Here is a 21,271-nt window from a genome sequence, read left to right on the forward strand (position 1 = left end):
AGGGGGCGCCCACTGCGTCGTAATTCTCAGTGTGTCACTCAGAGAATTAGAGTCAGATGACAAGCAGAAGCCAATCAGGGGTCGAGAACGGTCTGAAGCGCCTCAGAGTGTGGGGCTCTGGTAGTCAAGGTTTTGATTGTGGATTATCCGAGAAAGGGAGCTAGCTAGGGCGGTTTCGGGTGGACAATGCCTAACAAGACGAAAAAGGACAAGGTAGGTTGAGAGTTTCAGAGTGATGAAGACTGTTGTAAACAAAGATTTCTGTGTATTTACTGGAATACCGGCCTCGGAGAAAGTCTTGTTGTTTTGCTAACAGTTCAGTGTCCCATCACATTAATGTTAGCCAAGCAGCAATAATTACATCAGCTAGCCAACATGTCAGCTCTGGGTACGCTATGTCGCTTTGTTTAAGTTAACGTTAGCATTATCCAGAAGAAGATTTATAGACAAATATAAATAAATACATGTGATCTCCAAGATGAATTATGTTTTTGAGTACTTTACTGGAAAAATAAGGACTTACTTTATTTTTTTTAAAGCTGAATGCCGGGGTGCTCTTGCCTCTGAGATAACCCTTGCTAGCTAGCAGTCGACTTACCAGTGTATACGAACGAGAGTGCGTGCTATATTTAGAAAAATATTTTTTGCATTGAGGCATTCACCGATAGTCTGCTTGAAAACTCATTTTGCACTTTTGAGTATTCAAACTTGTTTCTTTCTTTTTCTTTGTTCAGGAGACGTCTAAGTCGGTCAAAGCGGGCAAGAGTGGAGGACAAGAAAACCCAGAGCATGAGGTAGATTAGCTCAGGGCTGTGCTCGATACCTCAAAGAAGACCTAAGTATTTATCAGACACAAGTTAAAGTTGCAAAGTTGACACAGAAACCTTTTTTTTTTTTTTTTTAATTACATTGGCATTATCAGCAAGATCAATACTTGCATCAAATGTCCCTTGTTGTTATTTGCAGTGATTCTCAGATGGAATGAGATCATGCCCCAGTTAAAAAAAAACATGTAGAAATAAAGAAACTAAGAGTGTTTGTGCAACCTTTGTATTGTGAGCGAGCATGCGTTCCTAAAACATCTAACAAAAGCAATGAAGAAGACTACAAACCATCATCTGCTAAACTGTTGAGAAGACGTGTGATAATGTCTATTTCAATACAAGCTGTTTGATTAAACCCCGGAAGAATCGGCACATATGAGCAAAAGGTCACGCCCCGGAGCACTGAAATTCATGCATCGTAAATTACCTCAGAAGTAAAGTCACACCTCTTGACATAAATCCAGGTAAATCTTTTGTCAGCATAACTGCTAGGAATTTGTTCCGAGCGTGTGTGACAAACTGGTAAAACATTCTAACATGATTGATGAGCCATTCGTTTTGTTACATCATCTGGATTTTCTCGCATTTAGAAAGGCCAAAGGGAAATATTCAGCCCACATTATAAGCTGAAACACGACGTTGGTCCAGTAACTACATGTAAATATGGTTTAAATTGTTGGGTGGCATTATTTTACGGCATGGTCACGGATTTTTTTTAATTTTCACACCTTTAGTTTTGGGTATCTGATCAGGTTATTACTTTATAATGTTATTTAGTCAGAGAGAGCACATCAGCTTTATTTCCCGCTTAAATAGGACTGCTTTCTTTTGCCTCTGCTCCTAAACTCCCTGTTTCGCTGTGTGCTTGTGTAACCTTAGCTGGTCTTAAATGAATGTAATATTTCCCCTGAGATTCGAACTGAAACAGTTCCACAGCTGCATTTGGTAAATTAAGTGTGCCTTCACGTATGTGCCCCCCCCAGTGGGCAGGTGGGACAAGCTGTGAGAAACTTCCACTCCTGCATCAGGAATCCAACCTTCCCCATAAACCCTTCTGAGACGCAGCACTGTGGCTGTGGACAAAGTGTAGTTACGTAATACGAGACACATTTATTTACTGACGTACCACATAGCATAAAAACAAGCTATCTGATTCAGCAAGTGAAATTCTCAGCACGCATTTATTATTTATCTGGTTTCAAAACCGATGCCTGCCCCTCCAGTTAACGCTCACTGCTTGTTCGATCTCAGTTTCACTGATGTGGCCTTCTCTCCTCTTTCAACAGAACACTAACAGGAAGACCAACAATAGTGTTCCCCCAACCACTCAGCTGCTGAAGGGGAAGCAAACGGGCTCCCAGACACCTGTCAAAAAGGACAAGAGGCAGAGTTCCTCTCGCTTCAGCTTGAGCAGCAACAGGGAGCTGCAGAAGCTGCCTGCTTTCAAAGGTAATCAATGCTACGACGGCTGTCATCGAATCACAGAAGGGGTTGTGAACCTGGTGATCTAATTGTTTTTTGAATTAATGTGTAGATTGACACACGCTTTCACATTTGTATGCCTGCTGTATCCAGGCAGGAATGATTTGTGCTTGCATGTGCAGTTGGTAAAAGTTTGCCTTTTCTCTCTTTTTGCAGAGTAAAAATGAATTTAAAGTGTTTTTTTAGCTTGACTTCTTGACTATCTTTGACGGAATCCCTGCGATCTGCACACAGGAGCAGGTTTCAGAGATATACATGTTCACGGGTCTCTGCTCGGTTTTAAGTTGAACGATTGATAAGCATTTCATGCTTCGTCATCTTCTTTTTAATACCAGGCTAAGCAGAACCTTATGCAATACACAGAACCAGGGGACACGCATGGCATGGACTTTGGGTTGGATTTAACCCCAGCATCTATATTTAGTGATAATCCAGAGATAAATCCTTAATTCCACGGTCTTTGTGTTTGAGGATGTTGCCAATGACCAGCATGTCTGTCAGCTTTACTTCTGTTCCTTTTTTTTTTGGGTCCCTTTGTGAAAGAAAATGTACGAATTTTTTCAGATGTATATCGACTTTTCCTGTCAGAGCTCTGAGCCAGAATGGCACCGGATGCAAATGACTGGATGTTGCTGTGAGGCCTCTGGGCACTTTATATATGTTTCTCCATATGTATGCGTGAATACACACGCACGAATATTGTTGTGCTGTAAGAATAATTGTGAAACTTGGCAGTGCAACCTGACATTGCTGCTTTTAAAAAGTGAACCAATAAAATCTCCAGCTTCCACCCACCACCAACAAAACAGGCAAATTAGGTGAATTGGTTACACTAAAGGAAATTGTCCATAGGTATGAGTGTGTTTGAATAATTGTCTGTCTGTGTGGCCCTGCGATGAACTGGCGGCTTGTCCCGGGTGTACCCCGCCTCTCACCCGTAGACTGCTGGGATAGGCTCCAGCACAACCCGATTACGGGCAAAGCTGCTAAGAAAACAATATTTTACAATGTCAAAGAGAAGGAGGCAGGTGAGACATGCATTTACTCATTGTTCATTATTGGACAAGACGGTGTCAGAGTTTTTTCTACTATGGAATGTAACTATTTCATTATCTTGGTTATTTCCTTTTTACTGTCAAAAAAAGGCTCATTTAATTCGTGATTAAAATTGCTTATTTCCAAGATCCCAAATGAAAGCTTTGATAACACGCTGCAAAGATTGTCCCATGGTGGCCAAGTAGATATTATCACATAGTCCTGTCCAAACATGCTTCTCGTTTTGCCTGTTTTCTCTCCAGGCAAGTTTCGCCACCTCCCGATGGAAACACATGTCTGAGGGCTTGTCCCGCACAGCCACAACTTTGGGGCAAGCCTAAAATCCCTGTCCAGGAGCGAGCCTTTCCCACCCACCTGCCCCCAAAACAAAGTCTGCTTGTTGTTACAACAGAGGACTTCTTAATGTCCCAACATCTTTGGTATTCCTGCAGTTGATATACTTGCGGTCATCACCGTCCCACTGTCATTAGTCCCATCTGAAAAATGGAACACATTTGTGGATATCAAAAGACAACTCATAAACAGGAGTGAAAAGCTCTACAGGGTGCTGTTTATTAACGGTTCTGTGTAAGTGTAAGCATTATTGTCAAAAACCCAAGTCAACAATCTATCTGTTTGCTGAAAAAAAAAAAAAATAGCTCAGAGATATTGTCTCCCTCTGCTGGATAGAGTACAAAAAAACTGAGCATAATACAGCGATTGCTTAAAGAATCATGTGTCAACAACACGTGACAGTGAGACATGGACATATACATACATATATATTTTTTTTTTTAACATGAGTGCCTGATAATTAAAGCAGGATGCAAAAAGAATGGGGCGGGATCCAGGGAAGGATTTCCTGTCCCACTCCTGCAGGTGGTAAAGGGAGACTCCTCATGAAAGACGCTTCCTTGGTTAAACATCTTTCACAAAAACCCCAAAAACAAATGATATCTCGTGGGCTATGACACGGTGCTACCATAAATACCTTGCTCTGGCTTTGTCACAACTCCACTAATGGTGAACTAGCATCTGCTACCGCAGAATCAAATAAAGATAGTCCTGTGGACGTCCCAACCCACTCTGCTGCAGGTTTTGAGCCGTTTGCTCCGTAATAGTGTTTCTATAATGGGAAGATGCTGAGTTTAATGCCTATTCTCTAAATAGATTTAATCCTGGCTTAAGTGCTAATTACGGAAGACGGTGCCACTAAGTCAAGTAACCCCTCGGCTGTGTATTTCGGGCTGACCTACTTCTATCAATGGTGAATTACGGAAGAGCTCTTCTACATCCCATCTGAGTTCAGCCGAAATAGCAGAGACACGGCAAAACAACAAGCCTGAGAAATCCATGTGCCCGACAAGGTTTTTGGGGAGCTTTCGTCAGTGCATGTGCTTTCTCAGAACAACAGATCATCTGATGGAGGTTCGCCCCAGAGCTAGAGAACAGAATGGCACCAAAGATCCCTTTATAGACTAGAGCATTCTAGCCCCAGTTAGAACCGGCTATGCTTGACGTTAGGCAAAGTTGTGTTTTGTAACTGGGTCATTCATTCCCGTTCCTTCAGCTATGGAGCCCTGCTCAATGGATGGATGGTTTTCATAGATAGATTTGCTTGCTTATTCATTGACTTGCTACATCAGCTGGTCTTTGACCTAAAAATAGATCCTGCAGATGTAGAAACCTGGAGTAGCTCGCTAACGGTACAAAAGTATTTCTATGTGCTGGACAAAGGACTCGGGGTTAACGAACTGCATGGGAAATGGCTTATTCCTTCATCGTGCCAGGCTAGCTGCTGTGCGTAGAAAGCTGTAGCATTCTTATTTATTGATTCTTCACATTCTTCAGAAATGTGAAGAATGCCTCCTGTGCTGCATTGTCATTGTCTTGCGTTGAAAACGCAGAATGTCAAAGTCAGTTCCAGTCATTTGTGTGTGTGTGTACTTGAGTATACCCCTATTCTTTGCAGTGTGGTGACACACACAGGACATACAGGGTGGTAGTGTATGCCGTGACTGGTTGGATGCACACTCTGAGACAACCTTTCTCTCTCGTGGAGAAAAATAGTTGTTGATTTACTGCATTTGAATGAATAGTTTTATCATACCTTTAGTGATATTTCTTTTGATTTATTTAGTTTTGTGATTATGATTTTACTGCATTTAACTCTCTGCGCCACTGCAAATTCGCCCTTTAAGCTGCACAGTGTCTCGTCTGCGGTGCTGCTGATAGAGTGTTGCTCACTACATATGCACATCCTGTGTTGCTCACGCCGAGACTTCCTGTCTTCCTGTTTCGCTGCCACAGACACCTGGGCTCAGGCTGCGGTCCTGGACAGCCATCTGTCAGGATAAATTGAAGAACACACACTCAAGCAAGTTGACACGCAAAGAGCTTTTATCTGATGGTGCCTGACATTCCTGCCTAGTGCAAAAAATGCTAAATATAATTGATCTCTGCGCTTTAACACATAGAGCAGAAATCATGTCTCTGCATACCCTGTGGTCTGTGTTGAACTTGTAGTATTGGGATTTGTTCCAGTTTTGTCGTTGGAATTTCTTGTTGGGTGTCAAGCTGTGAATGAGAGGGGCAGCAGCTTAGCTCCGCTCTGAAGCACCCTGATCCAGCGTAGCCTCCGTGTTGGAGGAGAAGGTGTATTTCCTGGTCTTGCTTTTGTATTCCAGTTACAATGGAAACAAAACTGGCAGATCTGCAGTTGTGTACTTGAACGCTGACTGATGCAGATGCAATCACACAAGAGTCCCTCCCTCTTCCCTTCAGCCCACTCAGCCAATCCCTTCCCTCATGTGTATGTATTCTCACAGCCCGCCCATGTGACTGCAGCCAGCCAACTGCGCCGCTGCAGTCAGCTATGACATCACTAACTAGCTGGTTCCCTCCAGCAGCAGGGGAGCTTCATTTTCTGCTGCGAGTGATCGTGCTAAAATGGAGACTGGCTCCTCGCCTTAGCCCGGGCTGCCCTTTTCTCCCCCCCCCTTCTCCTGCCTCAGCTCTCTGATGTTGACATGTGCTAGAGCTGCCACTGGGATGGTTCTGGATGCAGCAAACTCCAACGGGCCTTTTCAGCCTGTGGCCCTCATGCATTTTAGAGGTGAGGATAAGAAATGTGCCTTCTCTGCTGTTCTGTGTTTCTGTGCAGCTTTTTGCAGGTGAAAAGATTCGTGTAAATTGACCTCTCTGAAAGTTGCATAAATAGCCTGAGAGTGTGCATCCACTTATTATTGGTAGCAGGACATTCTTTGGAAGATGAAGCAGGGGATTGTGTTTGGGCTTCGTCAAGACATTGCCTTGCTCAGCTGGAGTCAGTAGAAGGCAAGAGAGTGAGGGGTGCTACTTTTGTGTCTCCCATCCCCCCATCAGGACTCCTGATGTCATAGGAAGTGAGGTCAAAACTAGCCGTCTATGTGGGCCTTTGTCTTGTGTTGAGTGTCATCAAAGATGCAATGTCTACGTTTACGCTGCCACAGACGGTTTATTAAAAAACTCTTATTACATGCTCACCATCTGGTGTTGCAGGATTTAGGAGGTATTTTGTGCTCTGGACTGCTTTCCTGTTCGCATGCTGGGGTCAAGATGATTAAAGGTTATTCTCCCTTCACATGCAGAGAGTCCCGTGTGTCTCTTAATATTTTAGGACTGTGCAGAAACCCTAGTGCTGTTGCGTAACGGGAGCCGGTCGACCTCTTCTCGCTCGGGGGGTTGATGAGATGGGGAGCTCTTGTGTGGACTGGACTTTCAGCTCATTAGTGAGAGGCGACAGATCTTTCGAGTTCTGGTGAATTTCAGTCGGTGAACTTTGCTTCTGAATAGATTATCTGAATTTATCCTCAAGACTTCTGAAAACATGGAAGCTGCTGCATGGTGGTCTCTCACTTTTAAAACACTGAACCGTTTTTTATTTTTAATTTAACTGTTCTTAATGTTGTTTATCGATGTCTTGTCTTTCCTGTTCAGTTTCACAATTGACTGCCAGGTCTAATGGGTAATGTATATAAAGAGGCAGGATGTAAATAGTTCAGGAAGTTGCAGCAACTTTCCCAGAAAAAGCTATGTTGTGCATTCAAAAAGCAGCAGCTTGTTTGAAAGAAAGAACACGGTGGTGAGACAAAAACAGATCGCCAGTAAGCTTCTCCACTAAGAATTTGCTAAAGCACAGTGGCAAAGCAGCTTTTTTTTGTGGTTGGTTGCATCCTGTTTGTTACAAGTTTTTGGATACTTGCAGGCACAAATAAGACCATAAAAGTTATTGATATACGCTCAAAGAAATGCTGTTGCCAAAGGATCTCCTCTGGCAGATCCCAAGTCGAAAATCTCTTCTTAAATATGTTCTGTTTAGGGGGGAAAAATAGCATAAAATATAATTTGGTTCAAGGTCTGCATGAATAGGGAAGCAGGAGAGAAAATAGAAGGTACAGGCGGCACACAGGAAGCTGTGTTTACCAGCTGTCGTTCAAAGTTGTGAAGGTGGAGGGAAAGTCCGTCTGTTGGCGCTATCAGTCTCCGGTTCAGCTTCTAGTGCACGTGGGAGTATGCACAAACCCACAGTACTTAAATCTCTTTGAATTTACTTATCTCTATTATGCAGAGTAAATGTATTTTAAAGATGGTTTAGAACAATGCACCCCCCGCATGGCCTGAACACAATATTCAAAAGAGCAGTACAGAAGATAAACCGGTTAATTAATAATCATAGATCTGCAAGTGAAGACGATGTTTGATGACAGACTTTTAAATATTGTTTAACATGCTGGAGCTTGACAGGACAGGATTTTCCATTGCTGTAAGAGTTACACTTCACTAACTGCATTCTGTCGTGTACGACTTCGTCATTTTATTTTTTGAGTTTACGCAAAAATGGCTGTTGTTTCTTTAAATGTTACAGAATGCCTTGAGCCGTTTTCTCTCCTCTTCTCTTGACTCCCAGTTTGTATTGAATATGAACCGGGTCGGTAAATAGGCAGTTTTTGTGAGGTGACCTTTAGTTTTGTGTAACTGATCTCCATGCTGGAGTTGTTAATATTTTCAGGATTACTTTATATATATATTTTACAAGTTCCTACAAAATAAGACCAACATTTTGTCAATGAAAACGTGTTTGTTATGGCAGAACCTAGATCATAACGGAGTATCCTGTGTATTACTACCGCTGCATTGTAGAATTAGGGCTGAGTCGGTTTTATAGTACCGGTATATCCAGTCTTAAACTGGCTTAAACCAGTTTGATTTTATATAAACCAACTGAACAGCATTGATCCATATGACCTTGACACCAGAGTGCTGACTCCCTCATCTCTGTCTAATGCTGCTCTTGTTACTTGTATCTGGTTTATGTACAGTATAAATAATATCCCTTTGTAGAATCCTGTGTCGTTTAATTTGGCAGGTATCTCCTAAGTAAGACCTCCATCTTGAAGCAGTTGCTGGAAGGAAGTGGCTTTCGGGGTTCACACATGCATTTATTTTAAAATGGAATAACTGGATTGTTATTGTCTGGAGGTGTACAAGGCCAAAAACTGTCCCTGCAATGATGACCTTTCAGTTTGGGTGTAGTTTTCATGTACTTTTTCCTTTAGTTGTTTTTAAAGCAGTAAGACAGTGGCCTGGAGTACTTTGTCTTTGGAACATGTTGGACTTGTGAAGGAAGAACTTCAGGTCCTCTGGTTCTGGCAGTAACTTTAAAGTACTGAACAGAAACCCAAAATGGATGTTCTGGAGGCTGATTTGGTTGGTGCCTCTGCATTATTGATATAAGGCTAAATTATTGATTCGTGAATTAGGCCATAAATTATTGATTCATAAATTAGGTATCTTAATGTCACCACATAAAATTGACGGCAGCAAATTACAGCTGGACTGAAAATAAATAGCCTTAAAATGTTGGTGCAAATGACTTTGAGTAGATGGTAATCACATCATATTACCATATCATTACAAACATTTATTATTTGGATTACTCTTGGGTAACTCTTGTCAAACATCTGGTTTTTTATTGTGTTGCAATAGCGGAAGAATGCAGTGAAATCTTCTCAAACTGTATGGTACTATAGTCCAATAGACAGAAATGGTCACACGCGGGCTGTAATCAACGTCGTCCATTTCCTCTACATCTGTCTTCGTAGATGTTCCGCTCGCAGAGCAGGAGAAGCTGTTCGTCCAGAAGTTGCGGCAGTGCTGCGTCCTCTTCGATTTTGTCTCAGACCCACTGAGTGATCTGAAATGGAAAGAGGTGAAACGGGCGGCGCTGAGCGAGATGGTGGAGTACATCACCCACAACAGGAACGTCATCACGGAACCAATCTACCCTGAAGTGGTTCACATGGTCAGTGTTGGGTAGCTGGAGACTTTGTGTTTGTGTTAATGAAAAGAGTCCATATTAGCATTATCACGAAACCAACCAAAAGCTGAACGTGTTTTCTCCAAAACTGTTGAAGACAGCTTTGATGTGTATTGTAGTAGATCTACTGTGACAATTACTAAGTCATTACTGCTGTAAAACCAGTTCTACCAGAGGTCTGACCCTCCATGCGCATTCTGAACGTAGCGCATGCTGTTCATGTGATCTTGTTGTCTCACACACCAGTATGCACATTAGAATCTGTGACTGTTTCTTTCTTGCTTCTAACCTATCATGTGAGGACTTGGCTATATTTGTTTAGCTATGTAAAGCGACAGGTTGCCTCCCGTCACGTTTCCTCATTTGAATTCTCTGAGTTGTCGAGTCCGATTGAGATGAGGTGAATTTCTTTTGTTGTGTTCTGATGCATTCTGGGGAATGAGGCTCTGCTGTGTGTATCGTTAAACAATCGTGGCCGTGAAGAGCCATTTGACTCGGTAGGCTGTAGCCTGCTGTTATATTTCATCGACCCCTTTACAAGGATAGATAGGAGAACTTTATTTTTCATGTTGGCTCATTTCTATCCCAAGAGAGCAGTTATGTACTGTGTTATAAATACTATCAATATTTACTGCTTGCAGACTCATTTTGCAGACTTTGTTTTTTGGCCCGTCACTGAGTCATAGGAAACTCACATGAGAATTACTGAACTCAAATTTAAAGGGGTTTGAACTTTAAACTCCTCATTAGGTAATCTTTATAAATGAACCAGAAGTTCACTGGACACTAAATCAGGACGACCTGTTGCAACGACCTCTGCAGTCCTGAACCTGTTACGTTCACTTGGGCTGCACTCTGTGTTTCTCAGAAATGGCTTTGTCCGAGTTGGTGGCCTAGATGTGTTCTTGCTGTTCACGGCGCAGGTTTGCGAAAGGAGGAGGAGAAAGAAAGTGTTTGATGTTAATCAAAGGCCTGTTTCAACGCTTCATGGTAAACTGTGGGTAATGAAGGCGCAAATGTGACCTTTGTTTCCCGTTGTCCTTGTTGCTTTCCGTGTTACTGTGGTCTCCAGTGTGATACCCAACACGCTGCATCTCACGTGACCCCCACAACAAACATCGGATTATTTATCGTAATAGATTTAAGGATTATGTATGATCTTGTTTGCTTGTCAAACACTGGGGGCTGATGGATCGGAGCGTTTCAGACAGGTTCATCATTATTTTCACAGTCAGATGCGTTATTGAAGAACGCTTTGGTCGCCGGTTGCCATGGCAGCGTGTAGAGTAGACAAACCTTAACGAAGCAGAGATGATGTTTGCTAAGGCTCAGGCAATTTTCTTTCACTTAAATCTAGTTTTATATAGGGCAGAAAGGGGTATTGTATATCACTGGGCATTGTGGGTAAATGCCCAGTTCCCTATTGGACATCCTGCGCTAGTAGAGGAAAACAGGCCAGTGTTGTCCGTTGCTTTCAGTGATTCCATTCAGCGTTTGTAGATAACGTATCCTCATGTCACAGATAGAATCTCTCCACCAGACTGAAGTCTTTCTTCAGTTATTTGTTTTACATTTTCCGTGAGCCAATAATCAACTGGAACATAATTGAATCTCATAATATTTCTCTCTGTTGTCTCGGCGTCTGTTCATTCTGGCTTTAGTTCATCAGCTTTAATCAGCGAACTGAAACGCCAGCTGATGGTAAATCACAGTAAATGTAATCAGACGTGTTTTTCAGCGTTTCAGATTAATCTGACGCCTCTGCTGCCGTTCTCATTTCATTTTAGTAGTTTCGGATCATTTTGTATTGTAAAATATAAAATAAACGGTTTAAATCGCTAGTGTTGGCGGAGTGGTGTTGAATTTTCAGTGGATTATTGATTGAGCTGACTGATTTTTTCCTCCCCCCCCCCCCCCCCTCTGCAGTTCAATGTGAATATGTTTAGGGCCTTGCCACCGTCGTCAAACCCCACAGGTGCTGAGTTTGACCCTGAGGAAGATGAGCCCACACTCGAGGCAGCATGGCCACATCTCCAGGTTCACAGCACACACACACACACACACACACACTTTGTCACTATGAATCCATTCAGCCGTTACTTAAAGTTTATAAACCTCTGCTTTCCCTCCTTCAGCTTGTCTATGAATTCTTCCTGCGGTTCTTAGAGTCTCCTGACTTTCAACCAAATATAGCCAAAAAGTATATTGACCAGAAGTTTGTTATGCAGGTAAGCTCAAAATTATATTTTTTTCAGAGTAAGGATATATAATGGATTTTCATGACTCATTCCCTTCTGTGTGTTTATTGCGCTCGCATTCAGTTTTTCGTTGACCTTTTTTTTTTGTTTTTGTGCAAAGCTTTTAGATTTGTTTGACAGTGAAGATCCCAGGGAAAGAGATTTTTTAAAGACCACTCTTCATCGCATTTATGGCAAGTTCCTGGGCCTGCGAGCGTACATTAGGAAGCACATTAATAACATATTTTATAGGTGAGTGAGAAGCATTAGTGACCGTTAGACTAATGGAGTTGTCTTTTTTCAAATGTACCTTTGTTAATTCTCACTGTCATTTTTCAGGTTCATTTATGAGACTGAACATCATAATGGAATAGCAGAATTACTGGAAATATTAGGCAGGTAATAAATTCACAGGAGTCACACACACACACACACACACACACAGTTATTTGACCAGTTAATGTAGAGATGTGTCTGCTACTAGAAATCTGTGTGCCGTTTATCTGAGCTCTAATCCGAGATGTCGTTAACTTGAGATTTCTGAGGCTGGTAACTCGGACCAACTTCCTCAGCAGCAGGGGTGACTCTCAGCCTCGCGTCGTTGCACTTCGTGGTTTTTGTGACAGCATTTGGAGAGATATTTGAAGTTGTTGTCATTTTCCGTTCTGGAGTTATCGGCCGGTGAAGAGAGGCAGATTTCAATGTCAGGGTTTGGAGTGAATGTTTGGGTTAAGAAAAAAACGTCTTTATATGTGAATGGCACTCAAAGAGTTAAGAAGGCAAGAAAAACCCACAGACTCACCTGTGAAGTGGAAGCCATTCCAGGTGACTGCCTCATGAGTGAAAGGTTTGCAAAGCTGTCTCCAAAGCAAAGGGAAGCTACTTTCAGTCATCAAAACATATTTAGATTTGTGTCACAATTTCTGACTTATATATTCCATAAATCTTGCTTCACGGTTTTGATGTCTTCAGTTTTGATGTCTATGATGTAGACCGTAGGAATCAAATGGTGTTTTACTGTTGAATAGCAGGATAACATGCAACACTTCAGCACAAACATGAACCTTCATGAATCTCTCAATTGCCGGCGGCTCTGCTGACTACCTTTCTCTTCACAGCATAATCAATGGATTCGCTTTACCTTTGAAAGAAGAACACAAAATATTCCTGCTGAAGGTTTTGCTGCCGCTACACAAGGTCAAGTCTCTTAGTGTTTATCACCCGCAGGTAAACTCGCTCTTGAATATTGTGTGATATTTTACTGTTCTCTCCCTCTCTCAAAATAAATACTGAAAACAGCCCTTCTTATGCAGCTGCAGTGTTGCTACGAGTAATTATATTCTGCTGTTTCTCTTTTAGCTGGCCTATTGTGTAGTACAGTTCTTGGAGAAGGATAGCACCCTGACGGAACCGGTAAGATTTAATTTAATTACCCTCCAATATCCCATCTGTTAGAGCTTAGTCAGCCTGCAAGAACGCGCCGACTCCATTACCAAAGTCTAAATTCTTCATTGTAATGGGTGACGTATGTTTGGCTTCCAGCGTTATGTTCTTCTATGATTTTAGGACATTGGTAAAGCGCATGGGACACGTCATTTAATCTCTCCAGTTGCGTTTCTGCTGAGCTCCGTTACGAGTGTCGGGTCGGAGGCGTCGCTTCACGTTTCATCACCCCTCTCTGTGCAGACGGTGACGGCTTTGTTAAAGTACTGGCCGAAGACGCACAGTCCGAAAGAGGTGATGTTCCTCAATGAGCTGGAGGAGATCCTGGATGTCATTGAGCCGTCAGAGTTCGTTAAAGTCATGGAGCCCCTCTTCAGACAGTTGGCCCAATGCGTGTCCAGCCCTCACTTTCAGGTCGGACAGTAGAAGCGGCGCACGTGGCGAAGGATGTGATTTAGTATGCGTTTGACCAGGCTGTGAACTAATGCGTGTTTAGGTGGCAGAACGGGCTTTATACTACTGGAACAATGAGTACATCATGAGCCTGATCAGTGACAACGCTGCCAAGATCCTGCCTATCATGTTCCCGTCGCTCTACCGCAACTCCAAGACCCACTGGAACAAGTGAGCTGCAGTTTGCCACTCCGGTCTACTACCACCGATTTCCAAAGTGAGCTGCGAATAATCTTCCTCCACCTGCAGGACAATCCACGGGTTGATCTACAATGCCCTGAAGCTCTTCATGGAGATGAACCAGAAGCTGTTTGACGACTGCACTCAACAATTCAGGGCAGAGAAAAGCAAGTAGGTCTGAAGCGAGGCATCGTCTCCTCAATCCCGTTACGGCGACGGCTCTGCGCATCGCATCGTGTGATTTACAAATATCGTAGAAAATCTCAAAGTCGGACACAGAATTTATTTGTCTCATTTTCTGAATGGTTCTGCTTGTTTCGGGTCTTTCAGAGAGAAAGCTAAATGGAAAGAGAGAGAAGAAGCTTGGCTGAAGATTGAGAATCTTGCAAAGTCAAACCCGTGGGTGAGCGATTCTCCCGCCCCAGAGTTGTATGGAGCAGAACTCTGGAAACGTGCTCCCTCATGTGGTTGAAATGTGAACTGCAGATAAACGTCTAGAAAAATGTTATTCAAAGCTTTTTATTTGGTGACTAAATAAAATCTCTTGTGAACCATCTGTTTGTCGTGACCCGGTCTTTGGGAACCAGTGGCATCAACCATAAATGCTACACTGATGAATTTGTCTCTTTTCTATAATGAACCCTGCAGAGAACAAAATTCACAACGTTGTACTATTTTTGATTATAGATCACCATCTTCTCCTCCTTCTCCCTCCCCTCTCCTCCTCCAGTTTCTGATGTACATTGACTCAGTAAACTCAGACAGCCCAATGGACGTGGAGACAGATGGGCCGATGCTTGATGCCAACATGCTGAAGAAAGCTGTGGAGGAGGAAGCCACACCGGTTAGGACATTACGATTTTGCTTAATCCAGTGTATTGTTTAATATTGTGTGTGTGTGTGCGTGCACGTGAGTGCTCTGGCTGGTATTTTTGGCTGAAGCCCAAACATACTGCACTAGATGGCAACTGAGGCTGCAGTAAAATAGCTGTTAGAATGTTGTGCCTTTAACTTTATAGAATCCTACTGGAGCTGAAATTCACCAGCGAGTGGTTGACAAAATGTTCTCAACAAATTCTAACTTTAGTTGACCTTTTACAATAACGTGTGTGTGTGTGTGTGTGTGTGTGTGCTGCCTTTGTCTACAGTCTGAGGTCAGGTGTGTTCATTCATTGCATCAGTAAAATGATATATATATTTATAGTTTAGGATGTGTATGATCTGAGGCTCAAATGGAATCCATGAGGCTAACAGAGCTAGTCAGAGTGAGTGTCGCCATCTTCTCACCACCCGGGAAGCATGAAAAACAAAAGGCACAGATCTTTTTATCGGCTCTTCATGTGGTCGACACAACGTATTTTCAGACAGCCAATGACTGTCCGTGAGTGGGAGTGTGTTCTGGAACCAGTTCTAACCTGGATCCGGTCCAAACCTCCGTCCGGGTTCATCGACATTTCTATGGTTCGACCATGCTTTCAATCTGGAATGAATTTCAGGTTCTAGCCTTTTCTGTTCTCCGTCTGAAGACACAGAGTAAAGTGTTGTTTCATTCATGTACAGTCGGAGTCGGTGCTAAATGTTGCTGACCCCCCTCCCCCCGCTCTGTCCCCGATGCTGCCTAGATCCTGATCGATCATCGCAGGGAGCGCCCGTTGATGCGGAGGAAATCAGAACTGCCCAGGGACATCAGCACCGTCACGGCCTTGGAGTTGCACCGGAGAGCTGAAGAAATGTTGACAACGCATGACGGCCACTAAGAGACCACCCCCAGATCCATAAACCAGCAGCAGCAACCACAGAGGAGCCACGCCCCCCCCCCCCCCCCCCGGGGGCCAGCACAACATAACCTGCATCTCAGTCCAGCACAACACAGAACTGAGCAGTCTGAGCACCTGATGCCGAAAATGTATAAAACCGCACTTCTAAGCCTGGCTCGGCTTTCCCGGACAAACCCTGGTCAGAGCCCACTGAGTCCGGCCCCCCCCACCCCCCTGTTTTTTGACCCTTATAGACATCTGTGATGCTGGACGGCCCTGCATGACAACATGCACCGTGCTCCGAACTTCAGCGAAGATACTGTAATGTCCGTCTCTCTCCTTCTCATTTTGTTTTATTTTTATTTTTTACGTTTTGTCCTAAAGTTGTTTTTATGTTTGGGTGGTGTGCTGCCCCCTTCTGGTCATGTTTCTCAGGTGTTCTGTTCAGTGTGAGCGTCGTCCTCTGGCCTCTTCTTTATAGATGTCAGGTGCTTGTACGAATATTATGAGCCCCCGACTTAAAAAAAACAAACAAAGAAAAAACACATCACTTAATGAGAGCCTCAGTTGTTTCTATATATTTAATATTAGCTATTTTCTCATACTATTTTAACAACACAGCTGTTTATATTTTTTCCTACATAGTATATTATGAGCTCCTCAGACTTCCTATCTGTGTCGGTGACTGGCTGGAGCACGCTTTCGTTTTCTCCATCAGCTATGAGGATGAATCCCTTTTTGTCGATCAGGACCGAGTTAGGGTGGGGGGCCCCCATTTGGTGTCACGAGAGATGAAACAATGCTGGTATGACAGGTTCAGGGGGGGTCTTTACTGGACAGGCAGATAGAAGCTCTGTTTGGTGCCAACAGCTCATTAAGGTAGTCCTTTCATACATGTAGGCAATAAGTTACCGTGGAGTCGCTGTGTGTTTGCAGCTCTAACCAAAGCCAGTTGGTTCCATTCGATTGGTCCACGAGGACCTGAACCGGGCTCAGCTGAGCCTGCAGGATTTATTTTTTGTTGCCCGTTTGCATCCAGCTATTGTGGGAGTGCGTTTAACATGAGTACATGTTTCTGTCATCGGTGTGAGGCTTACGAGAGGTCAGAGAGCGATGCAGTTCCTCTCCTGTGATTGGAGGCTACATCGCTGTGTGTCAGAGAAGTGAAACGGGGGGGGGGGCAGAAGCTGTGCTGACGGACGTTTTCTACTCTTCTCAAGCGAGACCCTTTTATTTATAAAGCACTGAGCTGTGTTCGGTTTGAAGAGGTCATTAAGCCACAGTGCCTTTTATGGTGTAAAGGGGACACTTGCTCACACGAGAATCAAGAAGTACGACGACCGAAACAAAATGGTAGATTCATCAAGGAAATAGTAACGCGGTGACGTTCGTATCTGTCCGACTCCCGGCCGCTTGGACTTCGGCACACGCCTCGTCGAAGCGTGGGGCAAGAAGCAGAGTGGTTGCCCCAAACCACTTCAGCAACAAAAGCACTTCCTGATAAAACTTGAAAGAAAAATAGAAACACACAAAAGAAACCAGTAAAGAATTGAAATCCGTGATGCTGTCCATCTTGGCGTGTGGGCTGTCCTTCGCCTGTGTGTGAGGAACTCAACTTCCATCCTGCTTCAGTTCTGTACCATCGATTCAGAGCCGCACACTTGGCCGTATCTCCTAGCACCCCGTAGGGTTTGATATTTGCTCATCTGATTGATTTGCTTCTGGATGCTGACAAATTCTTTCTGTTGTGCTTCGTATTCCGCCTTTGCCTGCAGAACCTCCTTGTCGGCGTTTCACCTGAATGTGCAAACTGTAAATAACGCTGCGGTCACACTGTTCCCTTCTGTCCACGTTTGTCTTGAAGAGCAACATTCACCAAAGGCTTTTCGGAACGTCGTCCCTCAACGGGTGGCTTCGGTGACGTCCCTTCCCTTCATCCTCTGTCGGTCGTCTCATTGGTGGCTGCTGCTCTTCTGGAAATGGCTTTAATATTGGCTTCTTCGGAGCATTTTAATAAGCTTTGCTTTCTTTCTTTGAAAAGAATGAAGTGTCTGTTAGTATTTATACTAATTGGCTTCATCTGATATTTGTATATATAATGTACTTTCATGTTATAATAATTCTTGAATGGTAGATTTAATATTTTGTACAAAATACCCCATGTACATAATAGAGGTTATTAGAAAATGCAGACAATTGGTATGTGGCACAGACAAACATGTGACTATTTAAATTAGAGGCCGTTTAGCATTTTGATGGTTCATTTTTTTAAATCTATTTTAAATCTTTTTCTCTGTTTTCATCTCCGGGCGTATGTTGAGATTCTCCATACATGAGCTCTTTGTGTGTGCTTTCATCCAAATCTCTAGTGATGTACATCTATCTAGCTACAGCAAATAAAGAGAACATGTGAGTTTTATATTTTCATCCTAAACCAGAAAGCGTTTTGTGTGTCGTCATTGGTCGTATTCCTGGTGATCGGTGAACGCCGACCCGCCTCCGGCCCAGAAACGGCCTGTCAGAGTTTGTAATGAACCGACTGCAGGTTTCCTTCTTGGTGGCCGGTGCGAGCGGGAACAAAACGTTCTCTGCAGTGATGAGTCAAAGAAATTGGTATTTCAATGTATTGCATTGTGAATTTAACACAATGTTCAGTACTTGTACACCACACTGGTGTCTTAAAGTAGTCTTGTATTATCCATTCGGACATTTGAAACTTAAGAACACTGATTTTTAATTTGGGGAATAAAGTTGATGCAAAATGTGAAACACAAAACTGACATAAGTTCCAAACAAAGACATGTTTATGTGCCCGTTTTAAACTTTTATTTTTATATACATTGGCTACCGGTACGCAAGTTGTGTATCAGAATCAGGCCAATATTTGCTGCCTCCTGCTGGACAAGGTCGGTTAAACATTTAGCATCCCTGAACGCCTGACGATCACTGTTTCTGATCACTGGGTTTAAGTCAAACAATGACAGATTCATTTCCACTGCACAACCTAAGACGTAAGCTCGCTTCGTCGTTTGAAAACTCGGACAAACATTTTATTGTATTAAAGCAACCAATCATGGAAGAAATGGAACCGCGTGCAGAGCAGAAGGGCTCACGAAGCAACGTCTGCGTGCAGCTTCAGTCGGGTCTTCGGTCTGGTTTAATTCATAACGATGATATTTCCATACAGCATCATTTGAAGGATGCTGCTTGCTTTTCTTACACGTTGCTCGGTGCTGCCGTTCAGTTGCCCAAACACCGGCAAGTCTGAGGCCACTTAAGTTCCTCTATTCACTTGAAGACAGCAGTGATGTCTGGCACAGGTCTGCCAACCCTCTTGTGTCTAGTGGGCCTGCTGAGATCTGCGCTGAACTCAAGTGACCCCTGCAGAAGAAGAAGAAAAATGCATTGTTTTTCAACTGACAGTGATGATGACACAAAGACATTGCAATCCTTATTTGCCTATTTGAACCTATTCTCTTTTGACTGCGTGACGGGCTAGCCCTCCGATCATATTTATTTATTTAGAGGAGAACTAAATGTTGCAGCCTTTGTCTATAATGGTCGTCCTAATGAGGCTGCAAACTGTCATTAACAAAACCCAATTGGTCTCATTATAACTTTGTGTTATAGTTGTGGAAGAGGGAGAATCCCTCAGGGTTGGATGCGCCACTGAAAACCAACATGTGCTTTCCATGTGGAGCAAAAAGACTCATCCAGCTCGTTCTTCGTGCTCTAATGTCGATCGTGTTGCGATGTTCCATCTGTACCCCGCCTCCGGGTCCTCGCATCCCAAAAAAAACCCCACCATCTTGTCACAGTATGAGATGCCAGAATCACCATGGAAACGGTGTTGAAAAGTTTGCAGCCTCAATCCGCATTGTTAGTCCATCCAATCAGATTTAAAGACCAGCATTCAGTGCTACATGACTTTACCCTGATGTGTGTATCGGAGTTGGTGGATTCGTGTGTGTGTGCAAAGTGATGGAAGCCAGAAGCTGAGTCACCACCCCACCCCAGGGGTTTGCGATCCGACTTGGCTTCAGGGTCGTACATCCACCTCTTCACCTCTTCTTCTCACTCCGATGCTCTGCAGCATCTGAAGTTCAGTGACGCAAAGCCACACCATGTACTGCCCTAATTTAAAAGGAAATAAAGCCTCGCTATTATTGTTTTTGTTATTATGTTTGATTCTATTGTCTTTTGGGGGTAAAACTATGACACTAATGTCTCTGCCTGCCATGCAGCAGCATACCTGGGGCTCCTCCACAGTAATTGTCTGGAACATAGACACACACACACACACAACCTTTATTATACCCTTCTAGTGTCTGGGACACCTGACATCGGAGGCCGGACAGACACATAAACGTATATAAGAGGGACACAGCCTGGCTATAAGTGAGGCAGATGAACCAGAACAGTGGAGACTCCGTGTCCTCACCTGACCGTCTGAAACGCCGCTGCGCTCAGCACAAAAGGTCAGAACACATTGAATCGAGCGCTGGCCTGTGTTTGGAGATAAGACAAGGGAAGACACGGGGATTTGGAAGCGCATGCAGGCGAGCAGAGAAAGAGGTCTTTCACACTCTCGTGCTCTTTCCACTTGGCTCGGCGACGGACGGATGTGCAGAAAGTGACGGAGGCCGTTTTTGTAGAAGGGGATGTTTACAGATTGACACAGCAAAAAGGGATAAACCGCTTGGGTGAATGAATTTTCTCAGCATTTGAGGGATGCATTATGGGTGTTGTGCACTCACTTTGAACATTGTTTTTACATGCATTGCATTGAAAGGATGAATGGATATTCTATATCATCATCCATACCCTACGCCCTCCTATTCTTTGTGAGCTTGCATGTTGTAGAGAAAGGAATTCTTTCTGCTCAATTTATTTATGAGAGGTTTTTTTATGAATAAAAATGCATCACATTAAGAAATGCATGTAAAACGTGAGCCCACAGGAGCTGTCTGATTTTATGCTGCCTCATACGAGAAGGCTGCCCAGCGTCAGCTTCAGGAGGCTTGTGTTGCTGCTCGACTCACGATCTGACCCTCCCAATATAATTTGCACAGTCAGGGTTGCTTACTGTTACAGTCTGAATGAGAACCACTTGAAAACTCATCAGCTCAGCTTACATCAAGGATCTTTTGAGAGGAGCTGTGCGCCATCAGCGATGGCTGTGCGTTCAAGACAGACACGCGGTCGGCTCAATGACATTAAAAGAAAGTGTGAAGGAGCCAGCTGGAGTTTTGCTGCAACAAAGGTCAAAGGTAATTAAATTTAAAAAAAGAGGAATGTAACTGTAACCACTAAACCTTATATTATGCACTTGTTATAGCTATTACACAATTATTACTCCAATATTACTCATCATAACGCACACATTGTTTGACGTTGTGGACGCAATAATTGCTTCTCTACTTCACTTTCACGTTTTTATTTTGCTAGTTTAGGGTCTTATTTTATTGAGTAACGTATCACGTGACCAAGAAGATTCACAGG

General features: G+C 43.4%; 1 protein-coding gene across 2 annotated transcripts; it reads left to right on the forward strand.

Annotated features, from left to right (window-relative positions):
• The first annotated feature begins 142 nt into the window (after positions 1–142).
• On the forward strand, positions 143–15,769 carry LOC137914119 (serine/threonine-protein phosphatase 2A 56 kDa regulatory subunit gamma isoform-like). 2 transcript variants are annotated; one of them, XM_068757736.1, is made up of 16 exons: positions 143–213; positions 735–794; positions 2,111–2,273; positions 9,485–9,684; positions 11,626–11,736; positions 11,835–11,927; positions 12,058–12,188; positions 12,276–12,335; positions 13,055–13,163; positions 13,296–13,349; positions 13,623–13,793; positions 13,876–14,003; positions 14,082–14,183; positions 14,343–14,415; positions 14,743–14,856; positions 15,635–15,769. In XM_068757736.1, exons 1-16 carry the CDS (start codon positions 187–189, stop codon positions 15,767–15,769), a joined length of 1,731 nt encoding a protein of 576 aa, XP_068613837.1. In that variant the 5' UTR covers positions 143–186. The 2 variants fall into 2 exon arrangements, with proteins under 2 accessions (XP_068613837.1, XP_068613838.1); XM_068757737.1 differs by lacking the exons at positions 143–213; positions 735–794; positions 2,111–2,273 and adding an exon at positions 6,363–6,456.
• The last annotated feature ends 5,502 nt before the right edge of the window (positions 15,770–21,271 follow it).

Source organism: Brachionichthys hirsutus, unplaced genomic scaffold (genome assembly GCF_040956055.1).
Source record: "Brachionichthys hirsutus isolate HB-005 unplaced genomic scaffold, CSIRO-AGI_Bhir_v1 contig_783, whole genome shotgun sequence".
In the NCBI taxonomy this organism is placed as follows: Eukaryota; Metazoa; Chordata; class Actinopteri; order Lophiiformes; family Brachionichthyidae; genus Brachionichthys; species Brachionichthys hirsutus.